This window comes from Podarcis muralis, chromosome 6 (assembly GCF_964188315.1).
Source record: "Podarcis muralis chromosome 6, rPodMur119.hap1.1, whole genome shotgun sequence".
In the NCBI taxonomy this organism is placed as follows: domain Eukaryota; kingdom Metazoa; phylum Chordata; class Lepidosauria; order Squamata; family Lacertidae; genus Podarcis; species Podarcis muralis.
In genome coordinates, this window is record NC_135660.1 from 34,782,133 (window position 1) to 34,796,185 (window position 14,053).

At 44.6% G+C, this 14,053-nt stretch overlaps 1 protein-coding gene across 2 annotated transcripts in view; it reads left to right on the forward strand.

Moving 5' to 3' along the window:
* LOC114597755 (glypican-5-like) overlaps positions 1-14,053 on the forward strand; it is a 416,629-nt gene that overhangs the window by 228,046 nt on the left and 174,530 nt on the right. For both annotated transcript variants that reach the window (XM_028730984.2, XM_028730985.2), the window contains one exon: positions 11,535-11,655. In XM_028730984.2, the coding sequence (XP_028586817.2) occupies positions 11,535-11,655 (121 nt within the window). The remainder of the gene's footprint in view (positions 1-11,534; positions 11,656-14,053) is intronic.

The window sequence follows — 14,053 nt, forward strand, 5'->3', positions numbered from 1 at the left end:
CGATGTTTAAGTTTGACACAGAGCTCATATAACTATCTCCAGTTTTCTCATTGTTCTTCACTTTCTCTTTGGATGTGGGCAGCACACTGCTCTTTTCAAAATGGACACTCATCAAAACATTGATTACATTTGTTTCCACGCGCCCCCACCCCACACACTACAAGCAGTTTCTTGTATTTACTTCATGAGCTTTCATTAAGGGTTTCCAGAATTCTTTGGAGAAATAAGATTACAGGCCCTTGCATTGCTGATTGTCCATGTGTACCTGGAGCCTATTAATTTTTTATAATAATTACATTCATGGCCAGGGCAAAAGCCAACACAGAAACCTCTAATGGATGGACAGGATGGAATTCCTGCTCCTTAATGAGAAATGACCTGAAGAATAATGATGCCGCTCTGCATGCTCTGCATTCCCAGTAGGTGAACTTAAAAGCTGACCTCTGGCTACTTAGGGATCTCCAATGAAATCTGTTATTTCTGCTGATTGCAGCTTGACCTGCCTGCGTCAGGATTGTCTTGCTGATCAAGCAGACGTCCAGCCAGCTGAGCACATCCAAGAGTGGCCAAATAGATGCACAGGCAGTTCATGGGAGCAGGATAACATACAAAGCTGCCTTATACTGTGTCCAACTAGTGTTCTGTCTAATCCAGCACAGTGGTACCTTGGTTCTCAAATTTAATCCGTTCCGAGAGTCCGTTCGACCTCCGAAACAGTTCAAAAACCAAGATGCGTATTCCGATTGGCTTCAGGAGCTTCCTGCCATGGAAGCTGCATCAGACATTCGGCTTCTGAAAAACATTCGCAGACCAGAACACTCACTTCCAGGTTTGTAGCATTTGGGAGCCAAGCCGTTTGACAACCAAGGTACCACTGTACTGACAACACTGACTGGTTGAGCTCTCCATGATATCAAGCCCTGCCTGGAGATGCCAGGAATTGAACCTGGGACCTTTTGCATGCAAAGCATGTGACCTTTTTACCTTTTACCTCTGTCACTAAGCTTACAGTCCTTTCCTAAAAGGACTGAATGTATAACGGTATATTATACGTTATCTGTAGTGTGTAATTTCAACATTTATCCGGCAGGTTTTTTAATATATAAAATGAACCTGTTCCCCTTGTGTCTACTGGGGTTAGGTAGATCGGTCTATTTTTGCTCCATTTCTGCAACCTCTTGCGATTACAGTGGTACCTCGGGTTACAGACACTTCAGGTTACAGACGCCTCAGGTTACAGACTCCGCTAACCCAGAAATAGTACCTCAGGTTAAGAACTTTGCTTCAGGATGAGAACAGAAATCGTGCTCCAGCAGCGTGGCGGCAGTGGGAGGCCCCATTAGCTAAAGTGGTGCTTCAGGTTAAGAACAGTTTCAGGTTAAGAACGGACCTCCAGAACGAATTAAGTTCTTAACCTGAGGTACCACTGTATTATTTTTAAACTGTATTTAAATTTATGGAGTTTCAGTATGCCTTTTACTGTAAAAACAGTGCCTTCTTCTATGCATTTTATCCTAAAATATGCATTTGTGTATACATTCTTATGCATATTTTGGTTCTTTTTTTAAAAAAAGCCAAAAACTGTATCCCAGATTCAAAGATGCCCTAAACCAAACGATAACTGTCTGGACTACATGTTAGTCCAGAAAGTGTGAATCAAGCTAGTTAGCTTTAAAATGTGGACCAAATGAAACCCTTGAACATCCTTTATGCTTGTCCTATCAACCTGCTGTAATGGGATCTTCATTTTCTCATAAGAGCTATAAAATCTGCCCCACTAGTATCTCTCTGTCTGAGCATTCCATGCTTAATTGCTCAAACATTTTCATCTAGAGGGGAAGCCAGGCTGGTCAATTGCAGAAAAATCAACAGAACATCAAATGCAGAAAAAACCAACAGAACACCTTAACGTCTTAAAAAACAAACAAACCAGCAAATGCTTTGACAGTCACTTCATCAGATGCAGACATTTATGTGTCATAAAGCTAAGCAGAATTTAAGCACCACACAATGATACCCTTTTGAGTAGCTTCGAGAAACTTTATAGCATGTTTGGCTGTATGTGTTGGGTGAGCATTTAGAATATTGCAATCAAATTTTATTGTTAAAACTCTGAAGTCAGTTCCACATTTGAATTGCGTACACTCAAATATTGGAATATTTCTGTCAGCTGTGATGCCAAATATGTGGTTTTAAAGGTGTGTGTGTTTTTTGCCTTCCCTTTCCCCTTTGTCTTATATTTATCTGAAAATTAGTTGTGTCGCTTCATTGAGTTTTGCTCAATATTTTATATGTATATATAAAGCCACCATTTTATATTTGCATTTTGATACTGTACTGCTTCACTTCAGCTTTTTCCTATGCATACTTCAGTGCTGTTATCTTAGATCCCTAATTATACATATCGCAGGATAGCAGTTTTCAAATTACTGATTCCAGAGCAGTCTCTCCCTCTCCAGTCAATAGCGGTGCCTCCACACACAAAAAGGGGATTTAAGTAGGTGAATCTGCATATGTGTAGGGAAAAGGATGAGTAGTCTTTTTCAGTACCTTTTCAAAGAGCAGGCAGCTTGAAAGAAATTATGCTGCTCTCAAGATCATGGGTAGGCAAACTAAGGCCCGGGGGCCAGATCCGGCCCAATCGCCTTCTAAATCCACCCATGGACAGTCCGGGAATCAGTGTGTTTTTACATAAGTTGAATGTGTTCTTTTGTTTAAAATGCATCTCTGGGTTATTTGTGGGGCATAGGAATTCATTCTTTTTTTTCTTCTTTCCCCCCCAAAATATAGTCTGGCCCCCCACAGGGTCTGAGGGAAAGTGGACTGGCCCCCTGCTGAAAAAGTTTGCTGCCCCCTGCTCTAGATGATCCTGATTCAAACAAAACCACATACTTGGAGTTCATGTTGAAATATAGCTATGCCTCAAATTGCTCTGTTCGTAGGCTTAGTTGTTGCTTTTTAAAGAAATGGCACTGAGGCAAATAATCAAGAGACTTAATAAAACTAATCAAAAGCTTTTATGATGCAAATCTTAAAATTCATTTCTTGGAAGTAAGTAGTCAGGCTATTTGTGGAGTAAGGGTTGATATAATAGCCTACTTAAAGGGCAGTGATTGGAGGCTCTTTTACACATGTATTTCATGTGGTAGGGAACTGGGGCTAATTTCAAGTCTCTTGGGCTACAACTCTAACCCCAATTACCTGGGAATAAGTCCCACTGAATTCAACAGGATTTACTTCTGAGAAGACAAAGTTAGGATTTTGCTCTGCTGTATATGAATGAAATTTATTATGGTCCCAGACCAGATTCACATACCGTACTAAGTGAACATAAAACACAATAGAATTATGTTTGAATTAACAATCGAATATGACAATAAACAATAGGAATATGGCAGCCATTAGAAATGTGGTTTAGGTCTTAGTCTCTAAAATATTATCTAGAGGCCTTAGTCTTTGTAATAGCACAGTTTGTTCTCTGAGTTTTTTGGCAGCCGCGCAAAATTTGGCCACCCTTAGCGTGATCTCTGGATCCCCATCCTCTATGAGGGATTTTAAGCATTGAGGTTCAGACCCACTTGGAATTTTCTGTATAACAGGGGTGATAAAGACTGAGCGTATATCCTCATAAAAATGACATCGTAGCAAGACATGAGAGATGGTTTCCACCTCTATCAGGCCACAGGGGCAGATTTGCTCCGCATACGGTTTACCCACATATCTGCCCTGCAATAAGGCAGATGGCAGCACATTGAATCTAGCGAGGGTGAATGACCATCTATATTTAGATATTTGTAATTTTGACAGATATATTGCTGGGGTAAAACCTCTCCCATTGTCTTTGATTGCTGGGTGCTTATTCATCTCACTCACGTGACACTGAAATTCTACGTCCCAGATTCGTTGGTGAATTGTTGCTCTGGCTTTCCCATAACCTGCGGCTATCAGTGCCTGTGGCAAAAACCCCAAGCTTTTTAGCTTTTCGTATAATGTAGTTTTCCATTTTGATTGATAGGGATCCAGTAGGGTTAATCTGTGCTGTATACACAGGAGCATATGGGTATTTGATGCTTCCACTTGCAATTGGCATGTTCCATCCCAAATGTGAGAAGTGTATTGTGCCTTGACCTTGCTTAGTTCTGCTTTGTATATGTCTCCTCTGCCGATGGAATCATTTAAAAATACACATACAAAGAAAAAAGATGAAATCTGTGTATTTTATTCTAATTTAGATTAAATATATATTTGACATTAGCACTCCTGGACCTTCAAGGTTAAAGTGGGCATGATCTCTCCCCTCACACATGCTGCCCTCTGGAGGACTGGAGACACGAGGTGTATATGTGAAGAGGAATGGAAGTTGTACAGTTAATGTGCACAATAACCAGCCATTGTACGCATTCACCAGGCCTCATGGAGAATGTGCACATCCTTCTTTCATGAAGAGAAAATTGTATGCATTTCCCGGTCAATATACATGGAATATATAATATATACAGGAGAAATGTACAGGCTTCCTGTAGCTGATAATGGCGATTATGTTGGCATGTGTGAGTGTCTGTCCAAAGGCCCATGGCAAAGGCTGAGGGAGTGGAAAGAGGCTCCATTGATCCCTATGTGGATCCCCTTTCACATGTAGATGGGCATGTGGTTGGATTGTGCCCTAAATAACTAAAATGAGACATAAAAAATCTCAGAACCTGAGCAAGTCATACTTTCTAAATCCAGTGGTTCAGAAATTTGTTAGCAATGCTTAATGTTATACTGCATTTTATACCAGTTGTGGGGGAACACAGTTGGAAGAGTCCTGTTGCTTAAGGGATTCCTCTAGGCATCTGGTTGGCCACTGTAGGAAACAGGATTACAGGCTTGCTTGGTCTGATCCAGTAGTTTGTGCTCTTTATGTTCTTTAAATGTTCGCTGCTGTGTTGTAATAAGGACAAGCAACCAATGTCACCAGAGAAAAAATATTATGCAGCATCCGCCATCTCCCATACACACACTTCTGTACACGGGATTTGCCCTTTCCCTTTCTTTGCAAAAATTTCCACTTTCCCTTCAGCTGTACACAGCTTACCCTTTCCTAAAACTATGTTTAAAAATCTTGTACAGTGGTACCTCGGGTTACATACGCTTCAGGTTACATATGCTTCAGGTTACAGACTCCGCTAACCCAGAAATAATACCTCGGGTTAAGAACTTTGCTTCAGGATGAGAACAGAAATTGTGCGGCAGCAGCGGGAGGCCCCATTAGCTAAAGTGGTGCTTCAGGTTAAGAACAGTTTCAGGTTAAGAATGGACCTCCAGAACGAATTAAGTACGTAACCAGAGGTACCACTGTATATTGCATACAATTATGAACAGATGGTCACAGATGATTGAAGGAACCAACTTATCAAATTCACCAACTTGTGCATGCATATTAGGCATCATAAATAATTACAATGATAATGGAAGGAGCAGTGGCAATCAGATTTTTTAAGGGGTGTGTGTGTCAGAGAGAAACAAAGAGTGCAACCCTCCCTGGAATGCATATTATGAAATGGTTTTGATAACCAACTTTAATCATTGCTGTATCAGTATGCCAAATTAATTGTCTGAGAATGACTCTTCCCTTTTACATTGCTAAATTGTAGTTCATCTCCTCAAAGTACAAGTGTCTGACAAATAAACTCCCCCTTTCTTGTTGTTTAGTTGTTTAGTCATGTCCCACTCTTCGTGACCCCATGGACCAGAGCACGCCAGGCACTCCTGTCTTCCACTACTCCCGCAGTTTGGTCAAACTCATGTTGGTAGCTTCAAGAACACTGTCCAACCATCTCGTCTTCTGTTGTCCCCTTCTCCTTGTGCCTTCCATCTTTCCCAACATCAGGGTCTTTTCCAGGGAGCCTTCTCTTCTCATGAGGTTGCCAAAGTATTGGAGTCTCAGCTTCAGGATCTGTCCTTCCAGTGAGCACTCAGGGCTGATTTCCTTCAGAATGGATAGGTTTGATCTTCTTGCAGTCCATGGGACTCTCAAGAGTCTCCTCCAGCACCATAATTCAAAAGCATCAATTCTTCGGCAATCAGCCTTCTTTATGGTCCAGCTCTCACTTCCATACATCACTACTGGGAAAACCATGGCTTTAACTATACGGACCTTTGTTGGCAAGGTGATGTCTCTGCTTTTTAAGATGCTGTCTAGGTTTGTCATGACAAACTCCCCCTTAGGTTCTCTAATATTTCACCTTAGCCAGCTGCTTCTCACTCTCCCCTTTTTAAAGCATAAAAAGCATTGAATACTCTTCTTTACTTCTTTAACACCAAGCAGGAATAACAAACGTTAGGAATGACCCCTACAAAACAAAGAAAAAGCACTCGATTTTTCTTTCTTCCTTTCAGATTTTGGCTCAGCCAACCACAAGTAATTTATATGAAGACATTCAATATGGCATAACCTAAGTATTTTGCAAAAGGTGGTGCTGATCTAGCAAAAGTTACATAATTAAATTAGGGTGAGATTTGTACCGTCGAATACTGAAAATCCCTCACAGGTTCATTGATTTGGAAAATTAGCGAATCCTCTTCAATAGGCACTTAAGGACATTGCCTCTTATTTAGTTGTGCTTAAAAAGATAAAAAGAAAAAGCCTGTGATTCTGTTTTATGAATATGATGCTCAGATAGATTACTTAACCCATTAAATATTGTGAGAACATTTGGAAGGGGTGATAAAAAAGGACTCGTTTGCATTGCAGCAGTTTTAAGGAAATACCCATATACAATCTACAGTTAGACACAGGGGAAACAAAAGGGCGAGAAAGGAGGTGAAGGGGTAAGCAAGGAAAGAAGGCTGTTTCAGTCACATGTTCTTAGGCCTGGGCAGGGTCACAACCCAGCGCTGCATACTATGACTGCAGCCCTGGTGGTTCTGTGCACATGATGCAGGTTGGCTCGTTAAGGCAGCCTTGGGGAACCTGTGGCTTCCTCATGCTGCCCTCTGGATACTCCAGGTCCACTCTTGTTCTCCAGGCCTCCCTCTGAGGAGAGACAGAGATGTGGCTGCTAAAATGTGGTGTAGTGGTTAAGAGCAGTGGACTCGTACTCTGGTGAACCGCGTTCGCTTCCTCGCTCCTCCACATGCAGCTGCTGGGTGACCTTGGGCTAGTCACACTTCTTTGAAGTCTCGCAGCCCCACTCACCTCACAGAGTGTTTGTTGTGGGGGAGGAAGGGAAAGGAGGTTATTAGCTGCTTTGAGACTCCGTAGGGTAGTGATAAAGCGGGATATCAAATCCTAACTCTTCTTCTTCATTGCAGGGGAAAGGCTTGCTGTGAACTGTGGGGTGGGGGAGAGAAGTAGCGTCCAAGGGATGGAAGTTGGTGGAGCAATGGAAGGAAGGTGGAAAGCCCCCTGCAAGCAGTCAGGACTGACTTGTATTAATGGCGATGGACAAGTGGGGCAGAATGGATGGAGGGGGAGGAAGGCACCAACAGAGGGAGATGGGCTGGTGTGATGCTGTCAGCTCCACCTACCTTTGGCTCTGGCCCCACCCATGTTTGTTTCTGAATCTACCCGGCCCCCAACAGATTACCCCTGCGGAAATGTAGCCTTAAATGGGAGAAAAAAGAGTTCCCTGTCCCTGCATTAAAGATCTGTGCAGTCCTCTCTTGCTGCTCTTGGTGCCAGTGTGGTGTAGTGGTTAAGAGCAGTACATTCGTAATCTGGTTAACCGGGTTCGCGTCTCTGCTCCTCCACATGCAGCTGCTGGGTGACCTTGGACTAGTCACACTTCTTTGAAGTCTCTCACCCCCACTCACCTCACAGAGTGTTTGTTGTGGGGGAGGAAGGGAAAGGAGAATGTTAGCCGCTTTGAGACTCCTTAGGGTAGTTATAAAGTGGGATATCAAATCCAAACTCCTCCTCCTCCTCCTCCTCCTCCTCCTCCTCCTCTTCTTCTTCTTCTCCTCCTCCTCCTCCTCCTCCTCCTCCTCCTCCTCCACCTGAGCACTTAGCACCAGCTTTTTTCAGTGTGTGCTCAGTTATGGCCCAAGCAGTCGTTTCAGGAAGACCTCTGTGGCTCACATTCGGCAAGCAGCTCCTCCTTAACACCTTAATATGACTTTGTGCTTCTTCCACTGAGAGTAGCCTGAGTGTTGGGACCTTGAGAAGGAGGTGTGGTATCTGGGCTATGACCTGAAGGCCTGTGGCCCTCGTTGAAACTAAGCAGGCTTGAGAATCCCATGTGCGCCTCCTTGCGATATATGGAAGAAAGGTGGGATTTAAGTGTGATAAATAAATAAATCAAGTGCAAGGTGGAGGATCTTTCCTTGAAATGAACATCCGGGCTTTGTGGAGAGCCACTCGTGTTCGGGTGCCAAGGTATATGGTGAGAGAAAGGTGAGCTATACTGGCTTTTAATAAAATTACTCTGCACCCTGCATTCTGTGCCCAGGACAGTCAGGATTGCAGCCAAGGTAATTCCAAAGAGCCAGGCAGTTATTTTATTTAGACTGCAATTCTTTAGGAGCCCCAGTCAGATTTATTTTTGAGCAGGTTGCGCTGTTAAACTTCACAGAAGCCTGCTCTCCAATGTGTGCTAGAAAATGATGAGTTATGATGATCAATGCCCAACAAATATTATGATTTGCAGCCCTCCCTGGATTAAAACCTATTTATTCTCCATGAATTAAAGGGAGCCGGCATGCCAAGCATTTTTGGTGTGCTCTGTTATCTGTTGAATTAATGGCTGCTGTGTTTCTGGCATATGGGCAAGGCTGACTGTGTGCAGGCCACGCTTTCAACCATTTGTTCACCAAATAAGCTGAAATTTATATCTTGTTAATTGGGTCATTATTTCCTTTTCTATTTCTTACCATTTTTCTCTCCCTGGTGTCACAGATATTAAGGACACACAATACCTGTCTCAGGTATTTGGTCATAATTAGCAAAAGGGTTGGTCACTGCATGTGGCGAACAGGATCACAACCACCTGATGAATCTTATCAAATGAGTTCATTTAATGGAAGACTATAATTAACAATCAAAGCAATTTATAGTGTGCATCAATGAGAGAATTTCTGAGCTGAGGGTTTACGGATGATTTGAATTTTCTCTCTCTCTCTCTATTTATATATATATGAGTCTGCAAATTGTCTTCTAACTGGGGATGTTAGAGAATTCTGTCATAAATGGAAATAGGAGTCGAAATCGCCACAATTTTCATGTCAAGAATGAAACTCACACAAGTGCATATGAGCAGTAATTACTATTGCTGGTTTTTTGGTCAATAATATGTAAATAATCATGCAATTTTCTGCTTTGTTTTTGACATTATTGGAGGTTGTACACAGCCATCATGACCAGTAGCCATTGATAGCTTTAGTCTCAATAAACTTCTTTAGCCTACGTTCAAAGCCATCCAAGTTGCAGTGCAAGTTTGACAATGCACTAGGTGAAGAAGTACCTCCTTTTGCCTATACTGGGTATTCCAGTACAGTGTTTCCCAACCTTTTTTGGGCAAAGGCACACTTGTTTCATGAAAAAAATCTCGAGGCACACACCATGCCAGATGGGGAAAGGTCACTTTTTACTTATGTAAAAAAAAAATAGTAACAGCATAGAAGGTAATGGTAGATGACTGTTAGGGTCTCCCCCCAAATGCAGAATTCTATTAATATCTTCCTTAGCGAGCCGCGTTAACCCCTGTAATGCTTTCTATAGAGTAAGCATAGGGGACACTGGGGGATGTGGAACCAAGGGGGCAGTGGGCCAAAAGAGTTCGGGATCTACTGCTTTAAACAGAAATAAGAGCCAGTGGGTTCTTCCTTTTTTAAAGTATCGTTTCAGCGGGGACAGCAGTCCGGATTTCCAAAAAGCGGCGCTTTTTTGCGTCTGAGCAAAGAAGAGAGAGAGGGGAAAAAAGAGAGAGAGATTGATTTGTGGCTGCGCAAAGGGGGGAGGAGCCCAGGAGTAAAAGTAGGAAGGACGAAGGGAGGGGAAAGGAAAGTTAATAGAAGGAAAGGCGGGTGGGAGAGAAAGAGAAAGAAAGAGGGAAGGAAGGGGGGAAGAGAAGTGGAAAGGAGGGAGACCGAGGCGGGGGAGAAGCGTCTGGAGAGTTGCTCCGAAGTTTGGGGGGCCGTGGGGGTGGGCGCGCGTCCCAGGAGGCGGAGGCCAGCCCGGGCTGGGAGCCGCGCCGCGGCCCGGGGGCGGTAGGCGGACCGCGGCTCCTAGGATGTGGAAAGGGGACGGCGGCGCAGGGGGACGAGACCCGCACGGCTAGGGCAGCGCGCAGGGGGAGGGGAGCGGGTTGGAGGCGGGCAAGAGGGCCGCAATCCCGCGCGCCGCGAACATGGCCTCCTTCCCCGCGGGCCCCGCCGAGCCCCCCAGCCGGGGAGGGCGGCGCGCCCCCGCCGCCGGAGGAGAGCAGAGGCAGGAGGAGGAGGACGAAGGCGCTGCCGAGGAGGCGCGCCAACTTCTGCCAACTTCGGCGCCCGCCCCGTCGCCGCAGGCTCCTCCCGGCCGAGAGCCAGAGGACGGCGGCGGAGCAGGAGGAGGAGGATCGGGTTTGGCGACGGCTGCTGCGTCCTCTCCAAGCGCGGGGCTGGCCTCCGCCGCGCCCGATCCTCCGCGCTCGCCGCGCTTCTCGGCGGAGCAGGTCTCGTGCGGGTGCGAGGCGCTGCTGCAGGCGGGCGACCCCGGCTGGCTGGGCCGCTTCCTGGGCTCGCTGCCACCCGACGCCGAGGCGCCGTGCCTGGAGGCGCAGGCGGGCGAGAGCCTGGCCAAGGCGCGCACGCTGCTGGCCTTCCAGCGCGGCGACTTCGCCGAGCTCTACCGCCTGGTGCAGAGCCGGTGATGGGATGTGGGAGGGAGCTCGCTCGCCGCCCCGCGTGTGCCTATGTGGGGCACGTTACAGCCCCGTGACGTCAGCGCCACGCAGGCAGCCAGGCAGGCAGACGGCGAGAGCCCCGCGCTGGGCGGCCTCTCCTCGCCGCCGCCACCCCGCCTCTCGCCGCCCGACTCGCCCGCCTCCCTCCCACGGCACACCAGGCAACGTCTCGCGGCACACTAGTGTGCCGCGGAACACCGGTTGGGAAACACTGTTCCAGTATTCAGCTCTATATAAAAAAATCCAAATAAAGAAGTAGGGCAATCAAAAGGTAACAAAATGGTGGCAAATTTTCAGGTTCTTCTGAAATCTTCAGTCTGACAGGATTCTGAAGAACTAAAAAGCTTGCTCACTCTTTTTAGTTGTAATAAAAGCATTGTCCTAGTGTATATTCTGGGTTGTTGATGTTTTGTCTCGTTTTGTTTTGTTTTTGCAGGGAAGGGGTCTTTAGATAAATGCAGGTTCAGGGTGCTGCTTACCTGATTACAGAAACTGTGCTGCACCTTCTTAAGTCTGTATTTCACACACACACAAAATCAGGATATTCACCATGACTCTCCTGGAGTTATATGTATTTAGCTTGGTAGACTCTTCCAAAGCGTTTACTGAATCTAAAAAGTAAAGGACATTTACCTGAATGTTAAGCCTTCCTTTCCTTTTCTATTGCAGTTATACAAGCAGAGTGGTTACCAATGGGATGAAGGCACAAATTAATAACCCAGAATTGAAAGTCAGAGGAATGGACCCACACGTCAGCAACTTAATTGCTAAACTGCAACAATTTAATCAGGTAAGTACTCAAGTTTCACATTCAACCTAAAAGGAAATATGGAATTGAAACACAAATTTGTAGTAATTATATGAAGCTTGAACATATTGACAAACCAGGATTCTGCAAAGAATTAAATATGTCATGGTGTATGTCAGCTGACCAGGGAAGGCTGCATCCAGCCATGGCAAATTCCCACAGTTGCTTATGACTCATAATTCCAATAGTTTTGCATTTATCACTCTCTATCTTCTGAGTATGTTTCTATAAAATTGCACTAAGTTTATAAAGGCTCATTGCCCTAAAAAAACCTGAAATACCTTGCATGAACTACAGTGGGGCCACATTGGAACCTGTGGCACTACAAGTAGCCAGTAAAGTTTTGCTGAAAGTGATTCTTAATTTTCCCGATCCAGAAGAAAAAGATGGTCTGCCAGTAGGTATGCCAAAAGCATGATGAATGGGTGCCTGCTTAAGTGATTCACTTGAGCTCTGTGGGTTATGCATGGCTGTCTACACAGAACTTCAGCTAGTCAGTGCTGAATATATTATGGCTACATAATACTCTTCCTTCAATCCACTGCTTTGCAAGTCGCATAGATGGTGTCAATCCAAATTAGCCAGAGCTACCTACCACATTTAACAGCAATCGATTTTCATTTAATGTAAGCATATTTTCTTGTCCAATTTGAGGAAATGTGGATAATGGCATCTGCAGAGTTTGTAATGACAGAGTAGCATCTCCTCCCTAATCACTCACCATTAGAGAATAGGTATAACTTTTGACAACTGCTACTGGCTGTAATATTGATTGCGCTGATTAGTGTGGAAAGGAATAGTGTATATCATGCAAAACCATGGCTCAAATTAGCTACTTTTTCTTCCAGTTGTGAGATGTAAGACAGGGTCATCTATGAGTTCTTCGTGATGACAAAGAACAACATGATTAATTTTGTATGGCCAGGGGAGTGTGGGCAAAGCACCAACAACCACCTCACGCCACACAGTAAACCTTTTTAAAAAAATAATAATAATGAGTGGAGTTTCCAAGATTGCTTGTAGTATGACATAGGACCTGTCGTACGAGTGGGAAAACGTCAGACATCCCATTGGGTCCAAGCCATTGAGTGACCCTTGTGTAACTCTTTGGATTTCGTCTCTTCAGCACTAGTATACTAAAAACTGCACCTTCTCTTCGCAAAACAAAAATTCCACAAATGACATGACATCCTGTGCAATATATCATGGCTGCCAAGACTTGTTACCTCCTTGTAGGGGAGATTCTTTCTGTGACTTTCTGTTGACCTTTAAGAGAAAATGATCCTTAAGTGAAGTCCTGCCCCCCAACAGATGGAGATTTGTAGTGGGTAATTGACTGCGTGGATTAAACAGAATGCTTATTATTGCCTTAAGATGATTTGTTGTTAAGTAATATAAATTACTTTGATCATAATTTTAGTGAGATTTCTTCAGAGATCAAAGCATCAAAGAAGTTGTTAAATTTCTCTTTAACGCTTTCAGCATAACATCAAACATGTGTTGCCGTTTTCTTAGGGTGTTTATCTAAGACTGGATTAATTTATGAATAAAAAGCTAACACTCAGAAGATGATTATGGCTGCAACCCTTATACACATTTACCTGGGAAGGAAGCCCCATTAAACACTTGACATATACTGCCATATACCCCCGGTTTTTGAAGATAGTTCAACAGTTTTGGAAGAACAATATATTCCCCTTTCTTGTGGTTAATGGTTGAATGTGGCATTGGTGTAGCATAGCATGCTAAGAGATTCAGGTACAAACCCTGAAGTCTGTGGTTCAAATCTCACTTCTGCCATGAACTCACTAGCTGGATTAAAGTGAGCTGCTTTCTCTGTCTCTCTGCCTCAGTCCCCACCCCCATCTGCAGAATGAGAGATAATACTGACTTAACTTTAAAGGTAAAGGTAAAGGTACCCCTGCCCGTATGGGCCAGTCTTGCCAGACACTAGGGTTGTGCGCTCATCTCACTCTATAGGCCGGGAGTCAGCACTGTCCGCAGACACTTCCAGGTCACGTGGCCAGCGTGACAAGCTGCATCTGGCGAGCCAGTGCAGCACACAGAACGCCGTTTACCTTCCCACTGGTAAGCGGTCCCTATTTATCTACTTGTACCCGGGGGTGCTTTCGGACTGCTAGGTTAGCAGGCGCTGGGACCGAACGACGGGAGCGCACCCCGCCGTGGGGATTCGAACTGCCGACCATGCGATCGGCAAGTCCTAGGCGCTGGGTTTTACCCACAGCGCCACCCGCGTCCCTGACTTAACTTTACAGGGCTATAATTAGAAAATCCATGTGAAGCACTTTGAACACGTGAAAGCACTATACATTTTTTGTTGTTATCAACATTAGTATTATGAAAGCAAAGTTGCAATGCT